The sequence below is a fragment of the Patagioenas fasciata genome, chromosome 3 (genome assembly GCF_037038585.1).
Source record: "Patagioenas fasciata isolate bPatFas1 chromosome 3, bPatFas1.hap1, whole genome shotgun sequence".
NCBI classification, from domain to species: Eukaryota; Metazoa; Chordata; class Aves; order Columbiformes; family Columbidae; genus Patagioenas; species Patagioenas fasciata.
This window is the reverse complement of record NC_092522.1, coordinates 103,709,826-103,734,596: the sequence shown is the minus strand read 5'-3', so window position 1 is coordinate 103,734,596 and position 24,771 is coordinate 103,709,826. Positions and strand designations below refer to the sequence as shown.

Here is a 24,771-nt window from a genome sequence, read left to right as displayed (position 1 = left end):
CAGCCGCCAGTCACAGGCTCTGCTGCCTGTGCCTGCCCAGGGGATGGGGCAGGCAGGGGTCTCTTCCTCCTCCCAAACCAACATCCCCCTTCGGGAAGTCTGGGGTTGTGCGTAGCGCTTACATGGGCTGTGAAAGAAGAGATAAGGGAAGCAAACAACAGAAATTTTGGATGCTACGGGGTTTTTTTGCTAGGGGACCTTTATCAGTGTGCAAGATTTTCAGAACAATTGCATTCCATGTTAAGACTGAAACCCCTGCAGGCCATATTGCAGGCAGCAGAAGTTGCTGTTTCTCTAAATGAAAAACAAATCAGTAAAGAGGCGTAATTCACTTGGCACATCCATCTGAAACACTTGTACTAGGATAGCAGGTGATAACCTGTTTTGTTTTGGTTTTTTTTTTCCACCAGTTGTTTGATCTACTGTGTATAATGTACAGTGTTGGTTGTTTTTAAACTCTAGCTACTCAGCAGTGGAAACAGATACCTCGTACGGACTGATGATATGGTTGAGACGGTTTACAATGACAAAGGTGAAATTATCAAAACCAAAGAACGACGGCTTTTCATGTTAAATGATGTGCTGATGTGTGCAACAGTAAATATTCGGTAAGACTTGATTTGTATTTTTAAAATGATCATTCAAGCCTCAGCTGGAATAAATGATACTCAAAAAAATTTTACTGTTGTCTTTACCATGGCTAATGCTTTCTATCAGTAGTCATAATAAATGGTTGACTAGCTTTCTTACAGTCTGACATTTGGAATTTGCAGAGTAAATTGGTAAGAAAATTATGTCAGTTGGAGTTTACAGATAGAAATGCTCTTCAGTGTCTAGTTATTGCTGTGTATTAGTCTTTGGGAGAGTGCAGGCATTCTGAGGTAGGGTTTTTTTTTTCTCCTCTTCCTTAAATTCATACTGTCACACACACAAATCTGTAACTTGACACATGTTGCAAATTTAAAAAACAAAAACAAAAAACCAACACACAAAGCTCATGTATGTAGCCAGAAAAAAGCTGGAACTCACTAACAAAGTTCCAGCTGGGGAAGAGTTATCATTTCCAAGATGAAACATTGAAGCATTAGAGCTGAGGTGCTTTGAAGAAAGCATTTTTTCATTGTGTCTTCTGTGTTTTAGTTGGCTGTAATTTTTACTGTTACTGTACTTCTGTGTATGCCAAGGTCACACTCACATTCAAGTATTGCTTGTACCATAAATTGCTTTGTGTGATGGTATATCCTGACAGAGAAAATGTAGACCATTAAAATCTTCCAATAATAACTTTTCCTAAGTCTAGTATGAGCTGATATTTTAGTTTATTACTGATGTGTGAATACAGTACATATTTTTGTAGTCATGTGAATGCTTTGTCTCATGTTAGTGAGCAAGAACTGCCGTGTAATAACTGCACTTCAGAAAATGAAAGAGCTTATGTCAATTATCCTGTGGTTCTTTTTCCTTATGAGTTCTTCTGTTATTTAGTCACAGCTGGATATTTTCTCGTGATTGTCTGCAAGAAAATTGCTGTTAACCATTTACATTTTATCTTCCATACCATCATTGTCTTGGATTTTCTGTATTTGTCCCTGAAGTGGCAGTATGCAGTCTGTTTCCCTTTTCCATGTGAAAAGTTTCTGATTATGCCAAGTCTCTGGGTTCTTTATGAAGTTAATTCCTGTGGGCATTAACTGGTTCTGAGCAACCTCCTTTGGGATGGTAATTGGGCACACCTGTGTCATGGGGTTTGCGAACTCTGAAAACATTTAATTGTGGCTTTCTCTAGCAGTTAATGTTTGCTTTCCAACCCACTTATTTATCTAACAATGTTTTTTAGAGTAGTTGAATGCACTTTTAGGTTTATTCACTAGCAAAAAAAGGGTTTGTGACTTCCTCAGTGTTCAGCTGCAGGTGGGTCCACCTGCAAGTCATGTGTGTGGGTTTAGTGTTCCTCCATCATTTCACAGACCACTCCTAGATTTTTGCTGCAGAAGGAACTACCTTTGTCATGCAAAATACAGTTAAAGACTGAAGGAAATAATCTACCAGATTTCACATATGACACCTGTATCCAGTCCAAGAAGTTTTTTGTTAAAAATAAGCATATGCTATAGAATGTACCACTCACTTGTTTGGCTCGTGCAGGATGAGCTTTATTTCTCTTCATTTTAGCTGTGTAAAAGTTAGAGATCTTACCTAAGATAGGCTTCTGTTATAGTGGTGATTTTCAAGGCGCATGCCTGCAGATTTACCCAGGAGACGCAGACTTCTTCAGAAGCTGCACACATACATGTAGCTGTGCAGTATGTATCAGCTCCTTTCTCTTAGCCACCTTTTGTCTAACCTTTACAGAAACAGTCAGATATCCCAGGAGCCTGGGGGTCACTGGTTCCAGTCCAGTTTTCTGTAGCTGGCAAAAGATCGGTATTTCAACAGAGCACGTGACCCTCAGAAGGTCCTTCTTCACATGTAGTCCAGATGACTGGCTTGAACCAGAAACCTGGCTTTTAAGTAGCAGGAGTTGGATGGAGTGGATGCTATTCCTAGTGACTGAACAGCTGTGTCCTGCCTGGTCTTGTTTTCTTTCTTCTGAACTAGATCAAGAGTGTATAAATATTTACTTAAGCTGTGGCACTTGTGCTTTTTGCTCATACTTACCTCTTCATTGAAACAAAAGTATGACAGTGTTGTGAATAGGTAGCTGACTAGCTGAACATCATAGTGTGTAGGTACATAGTACATAGATACTATTCTCAATAAATACTGTTTGCAGAATTTTCCCAAACATTTAGCTTCTCTACTTCAGTCATGCTTTCTGTAAATTAAACCTTTTTTTGTTCACTGTAACATCTCTTTTGTCCTTTATAATAAATGTTTGCTATATGTGCTTGAATGGGAATAGCGAATGAAGAAAGGAAGAGGAGTATTAATGCCATTACTGTTCCAAGTGAGCTCCCTCTGTGTGCTTTTTCCTCTGAAATGCCTGTTGTGATACACTCTGCCTTTAGCAGCCGCAGCTCACGTGGGGTTGCTCTCAGAAGCCACAGCAGTTGTGGAGGTTGCTGTAAAGAACATCCTGGGCTATGGGACTCAGCAGAAATGTTAGCTTCTCAGCCTTTGAGAAGTTAAGTTGTCTTTCCTGCTGCCAGCAGTTAGTTAAAGGTCCCATCATCCATCCTTTCCTAAACGCAACAATTACTTCCTTTGAGCACTGTTTCAAGTATTGTCCTGAAAGACAGCATAATCCAAAAGAATTAGGAAAGGATGGAGCCATGGTATCATCCTAAGTGCTTGTATAAGGATGTCAAAATCCGTGTTGATCTTTAAAAGACAATAATTTCTGTTTTGTTATAGAAATGTATGGACTGTTGTTGGCAGTCGTGTGCTGTTTGTAAACAAGATTATCTGCACCTACATAGCTGCTCTTTGCACTCACAGGGGCGGTCAGTCACAAAAACCAGCCTGATGCATGTGTTTGTTTAAAGTTGTGCACAGTACTCAGACTGATAAACAGCAGATTTCAGAAGCTAAAATAATAAATAGGATGCCATGAAACATAGTTGCTTGTCACAGCAATAATTTGTGCATCTTCCAGCTCTTCCTATGAAAGCAGTGGCACCGTGACAACTGGCCAGAGATATTTATTGAAGTGGAGCGTACCGCTGGGACAGGTGGAAGTCATAGAGTATGGCAGCAGCGAGGGCCAAGGCGAGAATTGCAGATTTCCCCCCCAGCACTCTGCTGAAAATGTCGTCGTTAACTCAAAGCCAAGTAAGTGACAGGAGTTACTGACCTTTACAGGCTGTTTTGTTAAAATCCATATTTGAATTTCAATGGACTACTGAAATCAAAGGAAAGCATTTTGTGCTTGAAGACTTCTGTAACATGAACAGTAATATAATGTCTTTCTTTGGAAACTGAGAATCCATAAAGTTATAGCCAGTCTCCTGCCTTGCAACATGAATTTGTCCTGGTTTAGTTTTATGCATGAATGCATAAAGAGTTTTAAAGCGTGACTGTATGTGGGCATGCAAAAAGGTGGTTTTGGTATGGTGTGCCAGCTGTCCCATGGTAGCTGGTCATGCATCGGTTTTTTTATCCCATAGTTAAAGCATCTTTCTAACTGAAAATGACCAGTCACTCCGTTGCTGTGGAGTGAGTCTGGGCACACAGTGGTTACTGCAGCGTAGTTAATTCTCTCAAACTCATCATATCTCCCTCTTCAAACATAGTAACAAGTGCTTGAGAAAAATCTTCAATTTTTGAAGCAGTGTGGCAAAAGGTATTTTCCTGCTAGCCGCCTGCAAAAAGGACCTCAGGGTCTGAAGTTTGCAAGTTATTTCTGTGCTTGTTAATCCCTCTTATAGGCCTGCCAACTACCCTCAAGAGATATATGAATTTCAAGAGCTTACTTGGTAGCTAGCCTTTCATATGTAATGAGTTATTTTTATATCCTGTATTTTGGCTAAGTATTGTGGTTTTAAGTGCATTTATTATATCTAGATTGTGATCCCTATTAATGGACTGTAATTTACATGGGTTTCAGTGCTAGCTCTGGGTATTATTTCATGCTACATGTATTTAATATTACACTCTTGGCCTCATGAGTTTTCCTGCAATAGTGCTGTAAGGAGACATAAACATCAGAATGGTTTGAGGTGCAGCTGCAGCATTTAATACCCTCCGTATTCTTCGGGATTATTATTGTCAAGTCTTCTTGCTGCCCCCTTTGTAAGTAGCTACAGAAAATTTTTATGGGTACTTACGTCTCAGTTTCAAGGATAACTTCATTCTTGTACCTCCTTTTAAGCATTAATGGACTACTTAGACAATGAGATTAAAGCTCTTATATTATAATTTACTAGCTGGTGTATGCATGACCCAAGAGGAGTGTGTATAAGGGAATGTGTCACTTAGAATTAGGGGTCCCTCTTGTAGGTGAGTGTGGGAGGAACAGCTTGTGGAATAGTCATACTGCAACTTTGTGCAGCAAATTCACAGCTAATTAGACCAAATCCTTGCCTTTTAGCGAGATCAGATGGGGAAGTGGAGCATGAGGGCAGAAAGAAAAACCTTCACCCAAACAGTCCTGTAGAACCTACTTGAACATCTTGGCTTTGAGGTTTCTCAGTGTCGTGATGTTGGTGGCAATATCACAAAAAAAAAAAAAAAGACTTTGTACATAATTGTAGTCTCAACCTTCAAGTTAAATGGTACTCAATAGGTACAACATGAGCTGAACTAACTGTTTTTTCGGTAAGCTCTGATGATTGTATTAATTCAGACTTCTCTTATAAAAGCAATGAAATATAAGAATTAAAAATAATAAGACAGTACTGATTGTAGAAATTAATAAATCTTCCCTCTGCTTTAATCAAATGTTTCTGCCAAATGATCCAACTAAATGGTATATAATCAGTTATGAAAAGGGGAGAGTGTAGTTTTGCTATTTGCATGTATTTCTGTGTTGGTACTATTACTCTGAATGACGACTTGTCCGAATCGGCCTGCATAGACAAGTTTGAATACACACCTACTTGTGTTAGACATTCTGTAGAGTTGCTCCCTTATTTCCAGTCTTCTTGGCTGCTAAAGAGTACAGAAGCTCAGAAAGTGCAGCCTTCCTGCAGAGGGAAGGGACTGGTGAGACTGTGTAACGGTTTGCTGTTGCCTGTTTATTTGCACCCACCAAGATGCTGCATTTTTCAGTTGATGACACAGTCTTTGTCGTAATAGTATTGCATTGTTGGTGAGACTATTGGATATTTACCAGAAATTACAAAGCACTACCAGCAAAATATTGTCATTTTCTGCCTGAAACTGCATGACTTTGCAGTCATAAAGTTATATTTGTCTGTTTTCAAAGGATAGCAAAGGAACTGCTGTGGTGAAATCCCAGTGACCTCATAGTATGTGATTTAAATAGTATGTAATGGTGAAGAACAATTTTGGATGCTGCAGGCAAAATCGTAGAATCATAGAATGTCCTGAGTTGGAAGGGACCCACAAGGATCAGAGTCCAACTCCTGTTCAAAATCCTGTTTCCATGGTGTAGAACCGTGTGTCAGACCTTATCTTCAGTTTGTGGGAGCTGGACAGATACAGAATAACAGCAGTTCTGTGTACAAGCATTAAGTAGTAAGGGGGAGTCACCTCTTCCATTTCTGCAGGACTGAGAAAAGTTGATTTGTATCAACAGCACACCACCTTAAGTACTTGACCCCTGTAAAGGTGATATTCTCACATTACTGTTGTAATTAGCGAGGATTCTTGATGGATTCTGGCCATGTCCTTTTGAGGATTATTGGTTATTAGTTATATTACTCTTATGATGGCAATTTTTTTTTCCGCCAAAATCCTTTTTATGAGGTAACTGCCATAGGCATATCTCCCTGTTTATTATTGGCTAAATGCAATTGATGCTTTCAGCTTTCTATGATGTTACTAGAAAGGATAGTATAGTTTAAAGATGCGCTTTGTGTGCTACAGAGAAATGAATTAGCTGAATTTGAATTCTTCTTGTACAGGCTGTAACATGCAACTTATTAAAGGTTGAAAGGTTCTGTGAGTACATATGAATCAAGGACATGCTTTAGTACTGTCCTAAGGTGGAAAGCAAGGGCTGTGTGAACTTGGTTTTCACTTGGCAAAATCATCAGTTTGCAGTTTTCTACCCAGTTCTGCCTTGCATACCAGTCTTTTGTCCCTGAATTCTGGAGGAGAATACATTTAAGGTTGTTAAGTTCCTTTCCTTTTTTGAGCCCTTTTTCAGGAGAAACTCCGTGGCCTGTGGGTGCAGGGGAGAAAGCAGGAAAATTTTCCTATTCAGCTGTGCTGGTCCTGTCCTTGATGTGCTTTTGTTGTTCTCCCTTAGCACCAAAAGTCGACTGTGAATTGTTTTAGTTATGAACATGGAGAAGGATTGAAGTCTTGGCTGTTTGGCAGAGTCCTTTATTTGTGTGATTCTAATATAGTTTCTTAGCGGAGTGCAGTTGTAACTTGTATTTGCTTCATATGATATCTAAAGCAGAAAGCATTTCACATTCTCAGACTTGAGGAAAAAAAAATAGCATGTGTATTGTTTCGCATTTGTTTGAGCAAATCAGGCAAAGTCCTCTTGCATGTGTCGGAGTTAGTCGTGCTGTAAAGTCTGTACGAGCCTCTGGAATCCCAACTGGACGGTTCCTGTGGAAGTGGTTATCTTACTCTGTGTGCCCAAGAGGCTTGATGTGAACATTTTCTTCCATAGAACCACTTGGAGGAAAGATGCAAGATAAAGTTCTTCCCTAGAAAATCCATGTACTGTTTCTGGTAGGCTATTGTTGTTCTCCTCTCCTTCCCAACTGTTTCATGTGCAGAAGTACAGACGCATTCACAATACTGAAAAGCTGAATTAATATAGGAAGAGAGTAATGTTTTTGACATGAAAAGGAAGCTATATATTACTTTTGCTTTACTTGTGTTGGAAGAATTGTGTTGTTTAATGGAGTTCAGTAAGAGGTATTTGGAGTGTCTTTTAAGTGGTTATGGGAGCATTTGGCTTGTGTTTATGGTATTAATAAGATATGAAAGCTACTATAATTGTAGATGAGGTTGCTAAGTGGAAGAAACAAGAACTGTGATTCAAACAGGAAAAGAACTCAGCAAAAGTATTATGTGTAATATGGGGATGGCCCTGGGTTATAAACAGTTGAAAAACTCCAGAGGAGATGCTTTCTTAATTACACATCTTCCTTATGCCATATTAACTAGTGAATTCTGTTGTTCCACACAGTTGTGTTGATACATGCATTGATTTCACCTCCTCTGTGTACTGTGGATAGTAATGGATTCAGTCTTCACATTTGAGATATTGGCTTGGTTTGGGTTTCCTTTCTTTTTCTCTCTCTCTTTTTTTTTTTTTTTTTTTTTTTTTTTTTTCCCCCAAGATAGCTCTAGGTAACCTGTTTATTATGGAGGCGGGGAAATAAACATTGAATTTAAGGGCTCCTGAATTTGCTCTGTCACTGGGTTGCTTGTATGTTTGGGTGAGTCTTGCTACTTCTGTACTTCCCTTTCCCCACCTATACAATACACTGTGCTCTGGGTGGGAACCCTAAACACTCAAAGGACCTCAGGCAGCCAGTGTGTCTGGAAAGAGTCTAATGGAGGCCACACATCACTTAAACATGCACACAGGTAAACTGGTATCTTTGGTAATCGTGTTTTCTCATGGAAGAATTGAAAGAGTAATCAGAGACTATTCAAGTACTAGGTTATCACTGATTTTTTTTTTTTTTTAATTTTTCTTTGTTGTTTTAGATGCTTTAGGCATCTAAAGCAATTAATGCATGTGTTCTGATGCCATATTTTTTTGCTAATATATGCTGCTTCATCCTAAATGATCTTTAGTAGTTGAAGGGGTTTATCTGCTGGCTCTTTCCTTGGTTCTTGGTTTATTAGAGATTATTTTTCTTATTGGCTTTTGAGGAAGTTTACTGCGTAAGTATATCCTAGTGAATTATATTCATTCAGTCAAAAAGGGTAAGAAGTTGGATTGAACTTTTAGAAGGCAGGCACCAAAAAAGTTGAATGCTACCTGTGCTTTTCTGGTAAAGAGGGTGAGTGAAAGAGCAATGAATACAACTTTTTTTTAGTATGTCCTATTAACATGGCATGTTTTAAATATGTCTTTCCAAAAACAATGTAAAAAAGTGCTGTCAAAGGCATATTTGTACATTTTGATGAGAAGTTACTATGTTCCCTCAGAAGAATCAGAAGTTGACCTTCAGTTGCAAATCACCCATGTATGCAGAGAATCACTGAAAATACACATATTTCACTGCTGTTTAAAGGGGAACATAGGAGCAACAGTCAAATACACTGGCTAGAGTTTTGGTTTCTTAGACCCCTGGCTTGTATCATGATGTTTGCAGCACTTTCTGTGAACTGTTGATGTGTCACGAAATGTGGTTTCTATGCCAAGATGAATGTCTGTTTGGTCCCGCAGCAACAGCGACCACCCCGAGCTGTCTGTTCTCTGGTTCCCAAGAAAAGAAGGATTGAGCTGTAAAAGTTATTCACAGTGTTTTTATTTAAGAAGACCTGGCTATAGAGACTGCGTAGCAGCAAAGGGAGAGGGCTAAGCACCCTGCTGTTTCTGGGTGGGAAACCAGTGCCTGTCAGCAGTGCTCTGCTGCTGATCATGTTGATTAGGAGCCATACACAGCATAGACTATTACTTAAGCAAAGAACCATTTAATTTGAGCCATATGGCTAAAGGCTGAAAAAGAAAATGAGCAAGACCCATCTGTACTATATATCATGAAGTGATGAGCATAGGAGATAACAGTAAAATGAAAAAAACAATTTAGCATGTTTATGGCTGCATTGTAATGTTATTTTTAGTTTTACAGGTTTACAGTTCAGATTGAGATTGAACCGTAGCACTGCTAAACCATGGCTTCTCTCCTTTTCTGGTCAGACTTTCAGGGTTACATTTTAACTCTGTTTCCGCTTACCTGTGGTTTTGATGTCTGAGATTTTTGTTTGTTGTCAGATGTAGTAGTGACATGATGCTGAAGTACAGGCATGATTCCTCTCTTCAGAGTTTCCTTCTGCTTGTTGCAGTCACTTCATGTAGGTCTCCAAGTGTTTCCAGGGAAACAGGTAGGAATGTTTGATGGGCTGCAGTGTACCCTTGTGTTTTTGTTAATGTCTCGCTCAGTGAAAGGACAGATTGTCTCAAAAACAGAAATAGTGCGGGTGTAACCACCATTACCATTAAAGCTGATTTTTACTGGTTTGTCTAAGGAGAGATGCAGAATTGCGGAATGGAAAAAAAGTCAGCTTAATTATCGCTTTGAGGCTGGACAATCATAATAAAATGTCCAGGGTAAGCAAGACTAAATGTTAGTGGCTTATCAGCTCTAGCATTGGTGATAAGGTTTTAAAAAGGATGACATGGCATGAATTTCTAGGTGAACTAACTTTCACCTCTGTGACATATGTATGGAGTAATAATGTAAATCTTTATTTTAAAACTATTTAAAATAGTACTGTACACTAAAGGAGATGTAATATGTTCATGAATGTACGCTATCATTGATAGAAGCAAACGAAAGACCAGAGATTTTAAGAAAATCTAACTCCAGACAGCCTGTTCAGCTGAGCAAACTGGCTGACATTTGATAGTTCACTTGTTATGTGGATATATGTTTCCAGCTGGTGGATTAGGCATAGAATAAATTAGGTCTTCCATGTTTGTCTCACCTACTTAGGATGAGATTCTTCTCTTTGTCTTTCATATTATTTATAGTGGTTATACGGCTTGACATTTACCTCCTCTGAATTTTTTTCTGTGTTGCCAGGGGTCTCATCCGCATCGTGACACAGAGTAGTAGAATAAGCAGAAACCTCGCTATGAGCGAGTATGAAAGAGGGAGGTAAGCTCCTCACGCTACGCTTTCCACATGAGTTGTTACAGATAGTCTGGTGGGAACTCCGGTGTAAACTTCTGGCAGCTTGGCCAGTGTACAAGTACTTTCAAAGTTTTAAACGCCCTCACGTGTAGTTTCACTGCATGATTGTGTCAGTGTTTATCTTCTCGCATCTAGTTCCTCTCTCGCCCTTTGTGCCCATGCAGACACACCTCAGAGGTCCTTAGGAGGGCAGAGGCTTCCAGGTCCATGCTGCCCTTGGCCTTAGCTGCCCTTTGGGACCTGTGAGAGGAAACTCTTTTTGTTCACTCTAAAGACACTTTGCTTCCAGGATTTTCCTTCCCTGTGGGAACAGAACCAGGAACTGGAGTTCCTCCGATCCATACCTGAAGTCAGTGTGTAGCTCAGGACGACACCTGAGCGTTGTCCGAGCTAGAGTGATGCTGAGGAGCCAGGCTGTGGGGTCCACGCTTGTCAGCGTATCAGGGCTCTGGTGTTTCTCCCTTGTGTTCCCTACTGCTTTTTTTTTTTTTTTCTCTAATTCCTTCCTTGTCTGTGACACAGCACAGCTACTTCTGTCAGCAGGGAGAATATTTATGGCATTTTATCTCTGAAATTCCCTGTGTAGTCAGGATTAGCTGGAGTTAAATATAATCCTGAAGCCGTGCTCTCAGTGTATGAGCTACTTCTCACCCTCTCAAGAGGCTTTATGTTTCCTTGGTATCGTATAATTTTACTCACAAATGGTATAACACAATGAATTTAATACCTTACTCAGTGTTTGCAGTTGCAAGCTGTTGATTTTATCTTCACATTAATCAAGCTGTGTGAATAAGCAGTTTAGTGGTTGGACTGTAGCTTTTGTGCAGCCTGTCTCTTTGGTGTTCAGATCTGATACAATGAGCATATAGCAAGACAGGTCTGAGCATTCATGTAATTACCAGCTAAGAGCAAAGTATTAACAGCTGACAGGGAGGTGAGGCATGTTAAAAATACCTGTCAGAGTTGAAACTTGGGAGGTTTGTTTCCCAGCGCTGCTCTGTGTATACTGCGTGACATGTGGTACCCGATTCTTTGTCTGTGATTAGGACTTGAAGAATTCCTATCTTGCATGGCAGTGAGAATAAATACATTAAAGAGTTTTAGAGGCTCAGATTATCAGATTCAATAATTAAGCTCATAAAGATTACCTTTAGATGCTTATGTGATTAAAGTATGATTAGACTGAATGATGTAATTTTATGTTTATGCTGACACTCCTCATGTTGGTTGATGATGGTATGTCCTGACTGTATTGATAATTAGGCTTGCTTATCCCATGTCTGAGTTTAGCAGTTTGTGTTCTAGTAATCTCAGGGGTTTATTGCTTATCACTTAATACTATATATGTAGTTGTGCTGCTTCTTTTTGCACTAGGTTACTAAATCTAATTTAGGGTTATGCTGTAAAGCTGTATTGTGAGTAGCTGCTCAGTGATGGCTGCTAACTAAGCTCTTGTTTTCTGAGATCGTTACTGATTTACTATTTACTTCAATTTCCAAGCCTGGAGACTGATATGATTCTCCAAATATTTGTGCAGATTAGACCTGAGAGTATGGGTTGAACTATGGTAGCTCAGATTTTTTGGGAGCATGCAACTTTAAAGATCATGAGTTGAATTTACCATGAAAGGACAAACATGGGTAAGGCAGAAAGTCTCTTTTTCTCTTATGAACTTTAAATTATCCTGTGGGTTTCTTTAGGTCTTAAACCAGGATTTTGGATTCACAGGCTACTTATTAAAATTTTATTTTACTGAAATTCTAGTTGGCTATTAAAATGCTTTCATAAGGGAGAAACTAGAAAACATAACCCACCCACGTGCTTCTATGAGGTGTCTATGGAAACAGGAGCAGCATGAGTGAGCAAGTGGAAAGACACAGATAGGAGGAGGGTAGTGCTGGGGAGTTGTCAGGTGCTTTGCTTGCATAACACAATATCACACACAGTATCACACTATGTTTGCGATTGGAAGGGACTTCAAAAGATTATCTAGTCCAATCCCCCTGCTGGAGCAGGAACGCCTAGGTGAGGTCGCACATGTGCAAAAAGCTTGTAGTTAAAAATCTAAAAATCAGAATCTCATCTATTTTGTCACTGCCTTTAACAATGATACAGAATTTCCAAGCAGAAGGTATCAGAGGAATGGAGGTGCCTCTCTTGTGTATAGCTGGTGCTGGGGTTTACCAAGTTCTGTACAAGAGAAGGTTTCAGTGCAGCAGGGGATCCTCATCACTGGCCCTCCAGCAAAAGCTAGGTGTTCTGGTGCAAAGGTTTTGTAAAGGGAAAGGGAATAATACTTAACAATGGGCATCAGTATCAATTGCTAAATAAATGACTGTTCCTGTGGTTGCAAATATCCATACTCTTTTTGCCAGCTCTGTTTTTCTTTTGCTGAAATAGATCACTTGTGTATGAAAATGTCATATAAAGGTCTCAATTTCTACTTGCACTGAGAAAATTACCTTCACTAGGAGCTCCGTAGGGAGAATGTTTTTCCTCTGTTTGACCAGATTTCTTCCCCAGAGCAGCTGTAAGGCATTTGTCTTATCTGTTTTGCATACCAGTGTATCTGTAGGAGCAGTATCCAGTACCACGTATAGGGGAAGAATTCGTCAATTGCAGTAATTGAATCTTGGACCTTTATTAATGGTTTCTGCTTTTCCTTCTTTAATGATCAAGATCTTCAGAGAACAGGAAGCTCTTTTACTTCAGGTATGACTGTCTCTGTCTCCATTCTTGTCTTAATGGCAGGAATCTTAAACTGAGCAGTGGGATGCTCTCATCCTATTGTTACTTGATGAAAAAAATCAGTAGAAACTTTTCCAGTACAAATGAAGTGACATTTAAAACAAAACAACTGAACAGTTCTGACTGCACTTAAGTAGTTTAAAATGTATTACTGCTACAACATCATAGTTTAACCTAAGCACATTAACAGTCTCATGAAATCTGTCCAGTTTATTATGAACTGATCAAGAATTCATCAGGTATCATGATGCTTTGCTTTCCAGAACACCGTACAAGCTTCTCAGGTTTAAATGTAGACTTAAATGTTGGGGGAGGGGCCTATTATTTGTTCTGAGTTCATAATTCTATGCAATACCAGTTTGTTATGCCTTCCTCAGACACAGCAACTTTAAAAGTTACCTCCCACATACATAACTTCTCCCCCCATCCCAGGTGATTTTTATGCTCAAGATGAGGACTGAATCTTTTCCAAATCTCTTTCCTTCATAAGACTTGATGTTTCAGTATGCTGCCTGGATGCACACAGATGGCTCAGTGGGAGGAAGCAATACAAATGCGCTCAGCCTCAAAGACCAGATTGCAAATAGCAAGTCAAATTTGGGATCTGCCAGACTTTCAGAGTAGTCTTCAAATCTGGCATGTCCTTCAAGCGTATCATTAATTTCGTGTTACCCCTCAATAATACAGGAACTGTGGCCTTGTTCAGTTTTGGTTGTGTTTTTCACATGTGAGTATTTGTGAGCTTCTATTTTGTGTGACATTGAGTCTGACTGCAGGACTCTGTCTCTTGGAAGCAAAGTAATCTTTTTAAGGACTTTGAATGTCCATGACACATCAGTTCTGACTTCATGTCAATATGACTTTTTCCAAAGCAATTTATGTTGATGGATTGTGGTTTTGAACTACGTGGGGAAAAGGTCATTACTATAATCATACTCAAGGCAGATCTTGTCAAGATTAGATACTTTGCAGTAGAAGAGATACCCAGGAGTATATCTAAGAAGAATCTTTGGCTTTAACACAATATGTAACACAGAAATATTTGCAAGAATAGTTGCAATATTGAGAATATGTTGGATGAGGCTTTTATTTTACTTGCACACCATTTGGATTTATATAATATTACTTGAAAGAAATAATAATAATTGGGAATAAACAGGAGCTTAGCATGGAAAGGGCCAACCAGAGCCATTGCGTTTGCTTAGCCAGGAGCAGATGTTTAAATTATGGTGACTGCATCTACTCTAGGCATTGTAACACTTTCCTTTTCCCCTTTAGTAGCATAAATCTGTAATAAAATAATAATTCTAAAGTGAGAATCGGGGCACACAGCAAAAGCTACTGGTAAATGTGTAAAAGTAATAAATCACCGTGGTAAATAAATATGTCCCGTAGTAGTTGTTTGAGAGGAAGAATAGTGCATGATCAGTTCAGGTCTGTGAAATCCAATATGCTTGTGGTGCCTATGAGAATTGAAAATACAGAGGAATGGGAGCAGCTGTCCCAGCAGTGTCCATCACATCCACTGCTGCTGGTACAGGGAGAGTAGAAGGGGCACATCAGGCTGGCAGCACAGAAAGGAGAAAACTCCCGTGCCATGGGAGTCTTATTCACGTCCTGTTACTCACTGATCCCAGAGCACAACAGAGATCCTCTCCTCCTCTGCCCACACCCAAGCACAAGCCCACAGATACTTTTTTTGCATGTGTATATTTATACACGACCTTCCAACTCCTAATTTTGCCTAAGCCAAGTTAAATTGGCTTTAACCACACCCAGGGAGTTTCCTGCAGGCTTTGAAAACGGCTGGATGTAAATGGGCTAAAATTGCTTCTGTTTCAATTATAAGAATTACTTCAAGGCAGGCAAAAATGGTGAATTGAAAGCTGTGGTGCTGAAAGTAACACTGGGAAATGAGCAAGTAAAATAAGTATTCAGTTTTATACTTAAATGTATCTTGATTTAGGAGCAGTTGTTACAAAAAGCAAAATCTTCCCAGCCCAATTTTACATAGCAGCAAAAATCAATTTAAACTTTAACCTCCTTTCCTCCTCCTAAATCAAGCGGCAGTTTTGTGGGGTTTTTTAACCTTGAATATATTTCATAATAATGCTGAGCAAGGAATTAGGTGTTTTGCATGAATTACTAGTTGTCGGCAATAAACTTGCCTGTTGTAGGGATGCACAAATTCCTCTGGTAAAGTCTTAGCAACAAAGGAGTTGATGAAAAAAATTCCTGCTAACTTACATGTGGCCAAGATTTCACCCGTGATCTGTTGGTGGAATGCAAAAAACGTTGCCTCCAAAGCTGCATGTATGGTTATTGTTTATAGCACACTGCCTCCTTCTTGCCTGGGCACACCATCCTCTGTAATGTGTAGGATGTGTAGAGCTGGGGAGAACATTCTCTATACTTATGGAGGGTTTTTTTTCACATTGGAAAAATAAGTTGTTTTGGAGCTTGATAATTTGCAAGAGTGGCTTAGAAATAGGAAGGAAATGGCTTTATCATTTCTGAAACATTTCAAAGTACAAAAAGAAACGAAGCACGTATCTGCTTTGGAATGAAGCCAAGAGTTTTTCAGTGCTTTCTGTGGAAAAAAAAAAAAAAAAACAAACAGTGAACACCTACCCCAAAAGAGCCAGCAATCAAATGGTCAGGGAACACGTGTGGGCTGAAGCAGCCAGTCTTTGGCTGTGAACTGAGAAATGCATCTGACGAACACATTAGTGTGCCCCCTGCTCCTTCACCAGGAGAAACCCTCCATCAGACAATTCTCAGATGAATCAACTGGTAGCCAACATTTTAGCCACCAAGAAGCTAATCCTATTTTAAAAGACACTGTGAGTAACCCTCACAGGACCCAGTTCTGAGATGACGTTGCTGTAACTTGTCATTCGTTATCCAGACACAAACCAAGTGGTCAGTTCTCGGAGGGCTCTGTTCCTATGAGTCCACCATTGCTGATCTCAGAAGCCCAGTTATTTTTGTGTTCCAGTTTGTACCCGCTAAGGATCTCCATGACAGAGTGATATTAGCTGTGGCTATTGATTTAGTCCTTGGTTGACTATTAAAATTTCTTCTTAATTTGACTGTTTGTCTTTTCTAGAACATCAAAGGATGGAAGCAGGCTCTCTTTGATTATTTATTGATTTGCTTTTTGGCTTCCTTTCCTGTGCTAAGAATGTGGTCTTTAATGAATGAGCCTAAAATGACTTCCGTTTGGTTTTTCTGTGTGACAAAATTTCAGATGCCAGGTTAGTTTATTTGCTTTGAAATTCTCATTGCATCCTTTTTATCCTGACTTATTAAAAGCTTATAAAATATTCATGATACAGACAAAATGGATTCAGGTGACAATTATTGCATGAAATTCGATTCATACCTTATTCCCAAGGCTGGAACAAGGATATTTGTAAGAACATAATGAAGCTTCAGGAAAAGTGTGTATATACTGTACAGGGCAAGCAGTTAAAGCTTTCTTTATGGCCTCAGTTGAAGACTATGGCGCAGAGTCTTAGAGCATCTAAGAGTTGCCTGAATGCCTGCTGTTAGATGTTGCAGGTTAGTGTCCATTTTCCATCCTATCAATGAAATGTCCATAAAATGAAATGTCTGGTAACTGTGTCTTTATGAAGCTGCATAGAATGATCATGACTTTTAAAACTTAGAAATAAGATAATTCACTTGAGTAAAAATATCCATCCTAAACAAGGGAACCCTCACAAACTTTCAGCTTTTCATGGCCTGGTAGTTGTAAATTTTTCTCTTGGTTCAAACCTACAAGGATAAATTTCAGAAATATTTGTAGTACGTTTTTCAGTGCAGCAGTTTGGCTTGTTTAGTAGTGGAGTTCATAAATGACAGGTGAGTGGACTTCTTCCAAAAACTCAACGAAACTGCCAATTACTTCTAATCAGTCTAAACTGTGTTTTGCAGAAGTTATCTTTTTGTTACAGAAATTTGGGGCAAGAATGATTTAATTTGTGTTCTTTACAGTGCCAACACATTAATCATGGCTTTTGGCTAGATTTCACTGAACTTCTATTAACACTGATCCACCCATTTCTTTGCAAGTGGCCTCATCAAAATCAATAATTTGATGCATTTAGGAACTAGCAATTCTGCTGCTTAAAACATTAGTATTGTAGATGTTAGTAAGGAAAAAGGTGTAAGCTAGCAGAAGAGGGATACAAGGAGAGAAGTGTTCACAGATTTCAGATGTTGATTTTCCAGGTATTTGGTTTGAAGGAAGTGAAAATGCAGCTTAATGAAAGAATGTAGCCTGCAGTTCCAAAGAAGTGTTTAATTTTTTTTAAAGAAATCTACAAACATAATTTACTGACCGTAATCTCAAAACTCTTAGGTCTGCTTTGCAGTAATTTCATTGTGTACAATAAATGTAATGATCTTTTCTTATTCACTGATTTCTTTCTAAGGGTAAGAAAGGCTAGATTGTTCTTTTAATTAGCATTCAGAACAGACAAATAAGAGTGGATGAAAGTTGCATCTTTCTGTGACAGGGTAAACAGTAGTAAGTGCAGTCTTCTGTTAAGTGCTCAAGGGCAATACACAGAAATCCTTTCATTGATTCAAATTACCAGAAGATGTAAAGGCAAGAGAATAAATAATATGAAATGTTATAGGAATGTGCAATATCTCAGGTTTATGTTACATTTTGCTGGAGTGAAGGTAAGAATTCAGAGACAAAGCAACACTTAACATTTTCCTTGAGCCTTGAAATTTTATACTCTTTAAGGCTTAAGGAAGTCTCCTAGCTTAATATAGTGAATTATGTTAAAAATAAGTATCCAATAGTGGCCTCAATCTGTATGATGGCTCCAAATAGGAAAATGTCTTTAGAAAATACTTACTTTTATACACAACTGAGACTGTATGATTGATTTAAGAAGAATTGTCTTGTGCATATTTATTTTCATGTTTATTGTGGATTATGCTATTCTTGATAGCTTCAAGTTGGGTTTGTTGTGTCCCTGTAGCAGACCCAGGGGAGGGAGGTGCTGGCGGTGTCTCAGCTGGCAGCTGCGCGGTGTCCACAGAAACACAGAATGTTAGGGATTGGAAGGGACCTTGAAAGGTCATCTAGTCCAATCCCCCTGCTGGAGCAGGAACACCCACATGAGGTTACACAAGAAGGTGTCCAGGTGGGTTTTGAATGACTCCAGAGTAGGAGACTCCACAACCTCCCTGGGCAGCCGGTTCCAGTGTTCTGTTACACTCACCACAAAGAAGTTCCTTCTAAAATTTAAATGGAACCTCCTGTGTTCCAGTTTATACCCATTGCCCCTTGTCTTATCATTGATTGTCATCGAGAAGAGCCTGGCTCCATCCTCGTGACACTCACCCTTTATATATTTATAAACATTGAGGTCACCCCGCAGTCTCCTCTTCTCCAAGCTAAAGAAACGCAGCTCCTTCAGCCTTTCATCATAAGGGAGATGCTCCACTCCCTTAATCATCTTCGTTGCCTTGCGCTGGACTCTCTCCAGCAGTTCCCTGTCCTTCTTGAACTGAGGGGCCCAGAACCGGACACAATATTCCAGATGTGGTCTCACCAGGGCAGAGGAGAGGGGAAGGAGAACCTCTCTCGACCTACTAACCACCCCCCCTTCTAATACACCCCAGGATGCCATTGGCATTCTTGGCCACAAGGGCACAGTGCTGGCTCATGGTCATCCTGCTGTCCACGAGGATCCCCAGGTCCCTTTCCCCTACACTGCTCTCTAATAGGTCATTCCCCAACTTATACTGGAACCTGGGGTTGTTCCTACCCAGATGCAAGACTCTACACTTTGCCTTGGTATATTTCATTACATTTTTCCCTGCCCAACTCTCCAGCCTGTCCAGATCTCGCTGGATGGCAGCACAGCCTTCTGGCGTGTCAGCCACTCCTCCCAGCTTGGTGTCATCATCGAACTTGCTGATAGTACACTGTATTCCCTCATTCAAGTCGTTGATCAATGTATTGAACAGTACTGGTCCCAGTACAGACACTTGGGGCACTTCACTAGATAGACTGTCCCTGCAGCAGGAGCAGGTGACATTGTTCCTGTCCTTCCTCCTGACCTGTCTGCAGAGCTGATAGCCAGCATTTTATTTAGATTGTGTTCTTGCCAATGCAAGGTTGAAAATCCTTATGCTTCAGGGGAGTTGTCTACCCTCAGACCAGCTTCCAAAGATGTGGTTGAGGGTGAAGGATCCATAGTTTGGATGCTGCATTGCGTGAGTTAAATAATCCGCAGGGGCTTCCTGGAAAAGTGACCCAGCCCAGTTCCTGTCATTCAGCCCAAGGGAAACATGCTGACCCTGTGTGAGCCAGTGTGGATTTTTTGGGGAGAGGGAGAGTGTTGTTTCCACAAGAGCTGTGTAGCTGTTCTGCTCCTGACATGGAGTCTGGGAGTCAGGGCATTAGCAGGACTTTGCAAGCTTTGTGCCTTTAAATAGACACCTTATCCTACCGATCAGAATACTTTTCTGAGTTAGTGTTGTTGTATAAACATATGTACTTCTTGATGGTTAGGCCAAAATATTTCTACTGCTGTTAAGATTTGTTGATGATCTCAGTGCAGATCCTTTGTTCACTTAGCCATGTTTGCAATAAAATTTCAAGTGGTTCAGTGAAACTGAAGGCTCATGTTAGAGTTAAGATATGGATATATGATCCAGAACTGTCCTGTGATTGGTTAAACAAATTTTGAGTTTTAAGCCATCGTAGTGAAAGCTATAAATAATTTTTTTGGCTTTGTCATGTGACCAAAAGCAAGCTGCAGGAAGGATCTAAGGTGTCACAGCGAGTCCACTGCTTGGTGCAAAGCAAAGCTGCCATCTCAGTGAGAGATTTTTGGGGACAGGGCAGCTTTGCTATTCGTCATGGTTGTAGTGCATGCTTATTAAAACTACACATAATGCTCTCCATCATACCAGATGAACAAACTGGAATCTTAATTGTAACTACAGAAGGAGTGATAAGGTGAGCTAAAAGGAAATGCCTATGGTAATACCTCTACATACAAAGCTGATATGTGGTAACATTCTGCTGTCTATAATTTCCTGGGAAGCACTTCATAATTATCCGTCTGCACGTTCATTTAAAGCACCTGGGGCAGCAAAATGAAATATTCATGATGTATGTATAAATAAACCACTCTGATTTTCAGAAGTAATGAAGACCCTACGTGCACACTGATGCATCAGTTGTTTTTACAATCTAGAGAGCGTCGCCAATTTTGATAAGCTTGATTTTCATAGTGTTAAGAAATAGCAATATATTTTGATACTGTTGTATTTGTCATGCTTTCCTTTTTCAACTGAGAGTGACATCTTTTTATCGTACATAACCTTATGTTTTTATTTATTTTAGACAAGCTCTATATGGGACCAGGGCAACTGTACCATGATCTACAGAACCTTTTGCATGACTTGAATGTAGTTGGTCAAATTAGTCAATTAATAGGCAGCCTTAAAGGAAACTATCAGGTAATAAACAAAGCTGGATTTATTTTTCAAACACATTCCTGTTGTAAAGTAGCATAATTGTCTCTCCCTAGAATCTGTGCAAGACATTCTTTAGCGTTCTCTGTAAAGAATGTAATAATTTTTATCTCTAGTAATTCATTTACTGTTAACTGTGTAGATTACGGCTGTCTTCTAATCTTGTTTTTCTTTATTGTTTTTAAGTGTAGGTGGATACTACAAGTGTCTGCATTTGCTCAGTAGTTGATAAGCTTATATGGAAACAGAATTGCGTTTTGATCTTAAGAAATTGGATTCTTGCAGTTAGACAAAGCAGTAGGAGGGTGGTTGTTTGGAGGAACCTCTTGATGCCCATCCAAGCTCATAATCCTGGCTTTTGGGGAGAGCTATACTTTAAAAATGAGTGCAGATTACAAAAATATAGAAGGATTTTTCAGAGGAGTTTTGAAAGTAATTCGTTCAGCTTTGTTCACATCCTTTTTGTTTAGTTTGTATTCCCACAAACAGATATAGTACTTCAACAATGAATTTCAGAATGAGTTCTCCACGGTCTTAAGACTTAGAAAAAATTGCTTTTTACCTTTTGTTTTATATGCTTTCTGTATGCTTAGGCACAATTTTTAGCTCCTACCTGCCACCGTAAATATATACCTGTGTGTGTGAATACGTATATAAAAGCTGAATTTCTCTGGGGCTATCTTGGCTTCAGAGTCAAGGGATTTAAATAAAATGTTACCTTTTGTGAAAATGCATACTGTGTAGGAATTTTATGGAAAAAGTACTTTTGGACAAAATTTCACAATCATTTGAAGGTGAATTTCAGCTGCATTATTGGCAATATGTATATCACAGATGCCATGAGAAACTCACCTGTTAACATATACAAAACCTTTCCGCCTGTACTTCTAGTCAGAGCTAACGACATTTTGAAAACTTAAAATTCAGTCAATGTTTCCAGGTAGAGATGGCAAAGATAATTTGAGGAAGGAGGTTGTCTTTTCTATTTTGAAAAAGACTTCAATTTTTGTAAAATTTTGACTGTGGAAAATCATTATACTTTTGTGTATGAAGACTCATTACTATTGATGCTTTAAGTGTCGCTTAGGTGGGCTTTTACTCTCTGTGACCAAGCACTCGGCTTGCAGCCACAGAGATAGCTTTCATGATGGCTCTGTAAACATTTTGGCTCAAAGATACGAACAGATACATATTGGCAGTATTATTTGCAAATATTTTCATGAGATTTTCTTCAGAAAAAGAATTTGTTGATTCTGTGTAACTACTTATTGAAATGAAGGGCTTGTGTGTACACCTGATGCAAATTTGCATTTTTTAATCTGACAAATGCTTGGGAATGTCATTTGTGTATCATCAAACTCTATGCAATGTGAGATTAAATCACCAGATAGAATATGTTAGCAAATTTTTTACAGATATTTTGGAAATGTGTTTACTGATATGGCTAAATTATCTGTGAATAAAATGTGGACTAATTGAGGGCCAGGTGCCAGGAACTGTTTGTTACAAGCGGAGATCACCTTAGTTAGCCTGTTGGAAATAGGCCAGTAGGCTGGTGCTGAATCTTAGCTTTTTTAATTTTTCAGAACTTAAACCAATCTGTAGCCCATGACTGGACCTCAGGTTTACAAAAACTGATTTTGAAAAAAGAAGATGAAATCAGAGCGGCAGATCGCTGTAGAATACAGCTGCAACTTCCAGGAAAACAGGACAAGTCAGTAGTAATCTTGATTGTGAAACTTTCTAAACGAGTTTATGTATTAGGCATAGATGTACCAGGGATGATTTGGGAATCTGTAGCTTTTCTGCCTCTTCTGTCTCCATAGTTAGCCTCTGACTTCTCCCATGCCACCAAGCTGGGAACTTGCATGTTCCAGGGCAGTGTTGTAGTTTTTCTCCCATTCTGCAATCCTGTGTTCCAGATGCAAGAAGCAAGAGAGGAGCCGTGGCAGAGGCAGCTAGCGGGGAATAGCCCTGGTTATGTTGCTTCAGCAAGGAGGGTGTTCTTATCGTACCATTCCATGTAAAGTGCGGGAAGATGGGCATATGCCATATCACAGGCTGCATGCTTATATCATAGCTGTGTCTTTGAGTGTTAGAAAATAATGAAATTTCATCTTGCTTGACATCTCTAACCTTGACGGTATCTCATACTCAATGCATTTAGTGTGGTGTGTTTCTGTCTTGCAGGTCTGGGCGGCCCACTTTCTTTACAGCTGTGTTCAACACATTTACCCCTGCCATCAAACAGTCTTGGATCAACAATTTACAAATGGCTAAACTGGCCCTTGGTAATTCTTAGTTACTTAAATTTCCTATCAAGTTCAGGTAGCTCTCAATGTCAACTGTAATTTTTTTTATTTTTATTTTTCAGAAAAATGATTGTGAAAATCTATTTGCAGATGTTAAAACTGCAATACAGTAAATAGTAGTGATTGCGTATCACTAGAAAGCAATGATGTTATAGATAGGATGGGGGTTTTGTTATGAAATAATACAATTTCTACAGTATTTTAATGAAGTCTGTGATAACCATTACTAATTGTTATATTTAAATAAAAGAGTGAGATATACTACAGCAGAGACAGGTGAGGAAGTTAATGTGTTACATTTTTATTTTGTCAGATCTTATGAACGCTGAACTTCAGATTTAAATTTCTCAGTTTTAGCTCAGTGATTTTTAGCTAGGAAGTATCAGTAAAGGTGTTGAATTTATTTGTTTAGCTTTCTGAGCATGAAATAAGCTTTGGGTGTAGTTTTAATATACTACAATATTTCTATAGTTGGATATGTAAAACTCAAGGCTTTTGGGGAGGTGTTTTTTTTAACATAAATCTGCAGTTTCAATGGAGGGATTAGAACACACAAAGCTGACCTAAGTGGGAGCAATGAAGGGTTTACTGTCCTGTGATGTCATTAGTCTCCTGTGTTTGCATGGGGCAAAGGTTTCCAAAGATACCTGGGATTTTGAATGCCTAAGTTGAGAAACATTAAGGATGTGCACTTGCTAGAAAGCGAGTTTCACCAGCATATCTTCAAAACACAGTGCTTTTTTGGTATCTCACTGAAGGCAGGCAAAACCACAAAACGAAGAGAGGATGAATGTCTGTATCATTCCAAGAGGAGGATCCTTATAATTACAATAAGTAGTAGTTGGTAGTGATGTCACTTATACAGGCAGAGAAATGCTATTAGCAAAACAGATTTCGGAAAGCCTGAGAGGAGGTTTGATGTGCGTTTTCCTCTTTCAGTAACCTGCTGACAGGATCATTAAGAGAACATCCTTAACACTTTGCTGGTGTTAAGCTGTTTGTTTTGTTGTCAGTGCTGTTTGTGGGGTTTTTTTGGTCTTTTTCTTTCTCCTTTTTTTTTTTTTTTTTTTTTTAATGTTATTGATATGTATGTAATCTACTATATTAAATTTTTGCTCATAGTTTTAAGTTGTCATTTTATGCATATATGGCATAAGAACAGCCTGACTGGTATTAACAAATCCTAATAGAATTCTTTTCTATTCCAATTGAGAGGTACAAGTGATTATTCAGTGCAAATATTGTGGGATGTTTTGTGTTCTTTCCATAACAGCGGAGGATAACCTGTTAGGTTGGTTCTGTGTAGAAGATGATGGAAATCAAATCAAAAAAGAGAAACATCCTCTTCTTGTTAGACACATGCCAGTGATGATGGCCAAGCAACAGGAGTTTAAGGTGAACAGAATTGTTACATGAAATTGATGTTACTTTTCTCATGTGATATAACTGCTGAAAGATACCATATTGTAAATACATCTATTAATTCACATCTATTATTTCTCTTAAGTGTAAGATCAGTAGCAATGAAAGGTTCAAGAGGGTCATAGGCAGTCTTTGAGTCACTAAGGAACATAGTGTTTATATAGTATGACATTTACTTCCAGATGTAAGCTCATCACCAGGTGAAAACAGAACTACTGGGAACTTTTAATTGCTCTTGAGGTTTCCAAGTGTTTGTTTGAGTTCGAAGTACCTGGAGCTTACAAAGTGTAAGGATCTGGTCTCTGTGATAGCTGTCC

The 24,771-nt window shown here is 39.1% G+C and overlaps 1 protein-coding gene across 7 annotated transcripts in view; it reads left to right on the top strand.

Moving 5' to 3' along the window:
• ARHGEF10 (Rho guanine nucleotide exchange factor 10) overlaps positions 1-24,771 on the top strand; it is a 116,239-nt gene that overhangs the window by 56,946 nt on the left and 34,522 nt on the right. For all 7 annotated transcript variants that reach the window (XM_065834202.2, XM_065834198.2, XM_071807007.1 and 4 more), the window contains 6 exons: positions 463-608; positions 3,596-3,771; positions 20,590-20,705; positions 22,307-22,434; positions 22,911-23,011; positions 24,306-24,427. In XM_065834202.2, the coding sequence (XP_065690274.2) occupies positions 463-608; positions 3,596-3,771; positions 20,590-20,705; positions 22,307-22,434; positions 22,911-23,011; positions 24,306-24,427 (789 nt within the window). The remainder of the gene's footprint in view (positions 1-462; positions 609-3,595; positions 3,772-20,589; positions 20,706-22,306; positions 22,435-22,910; positions 23,012-24,305; positions 24,428-24,771) is intronic.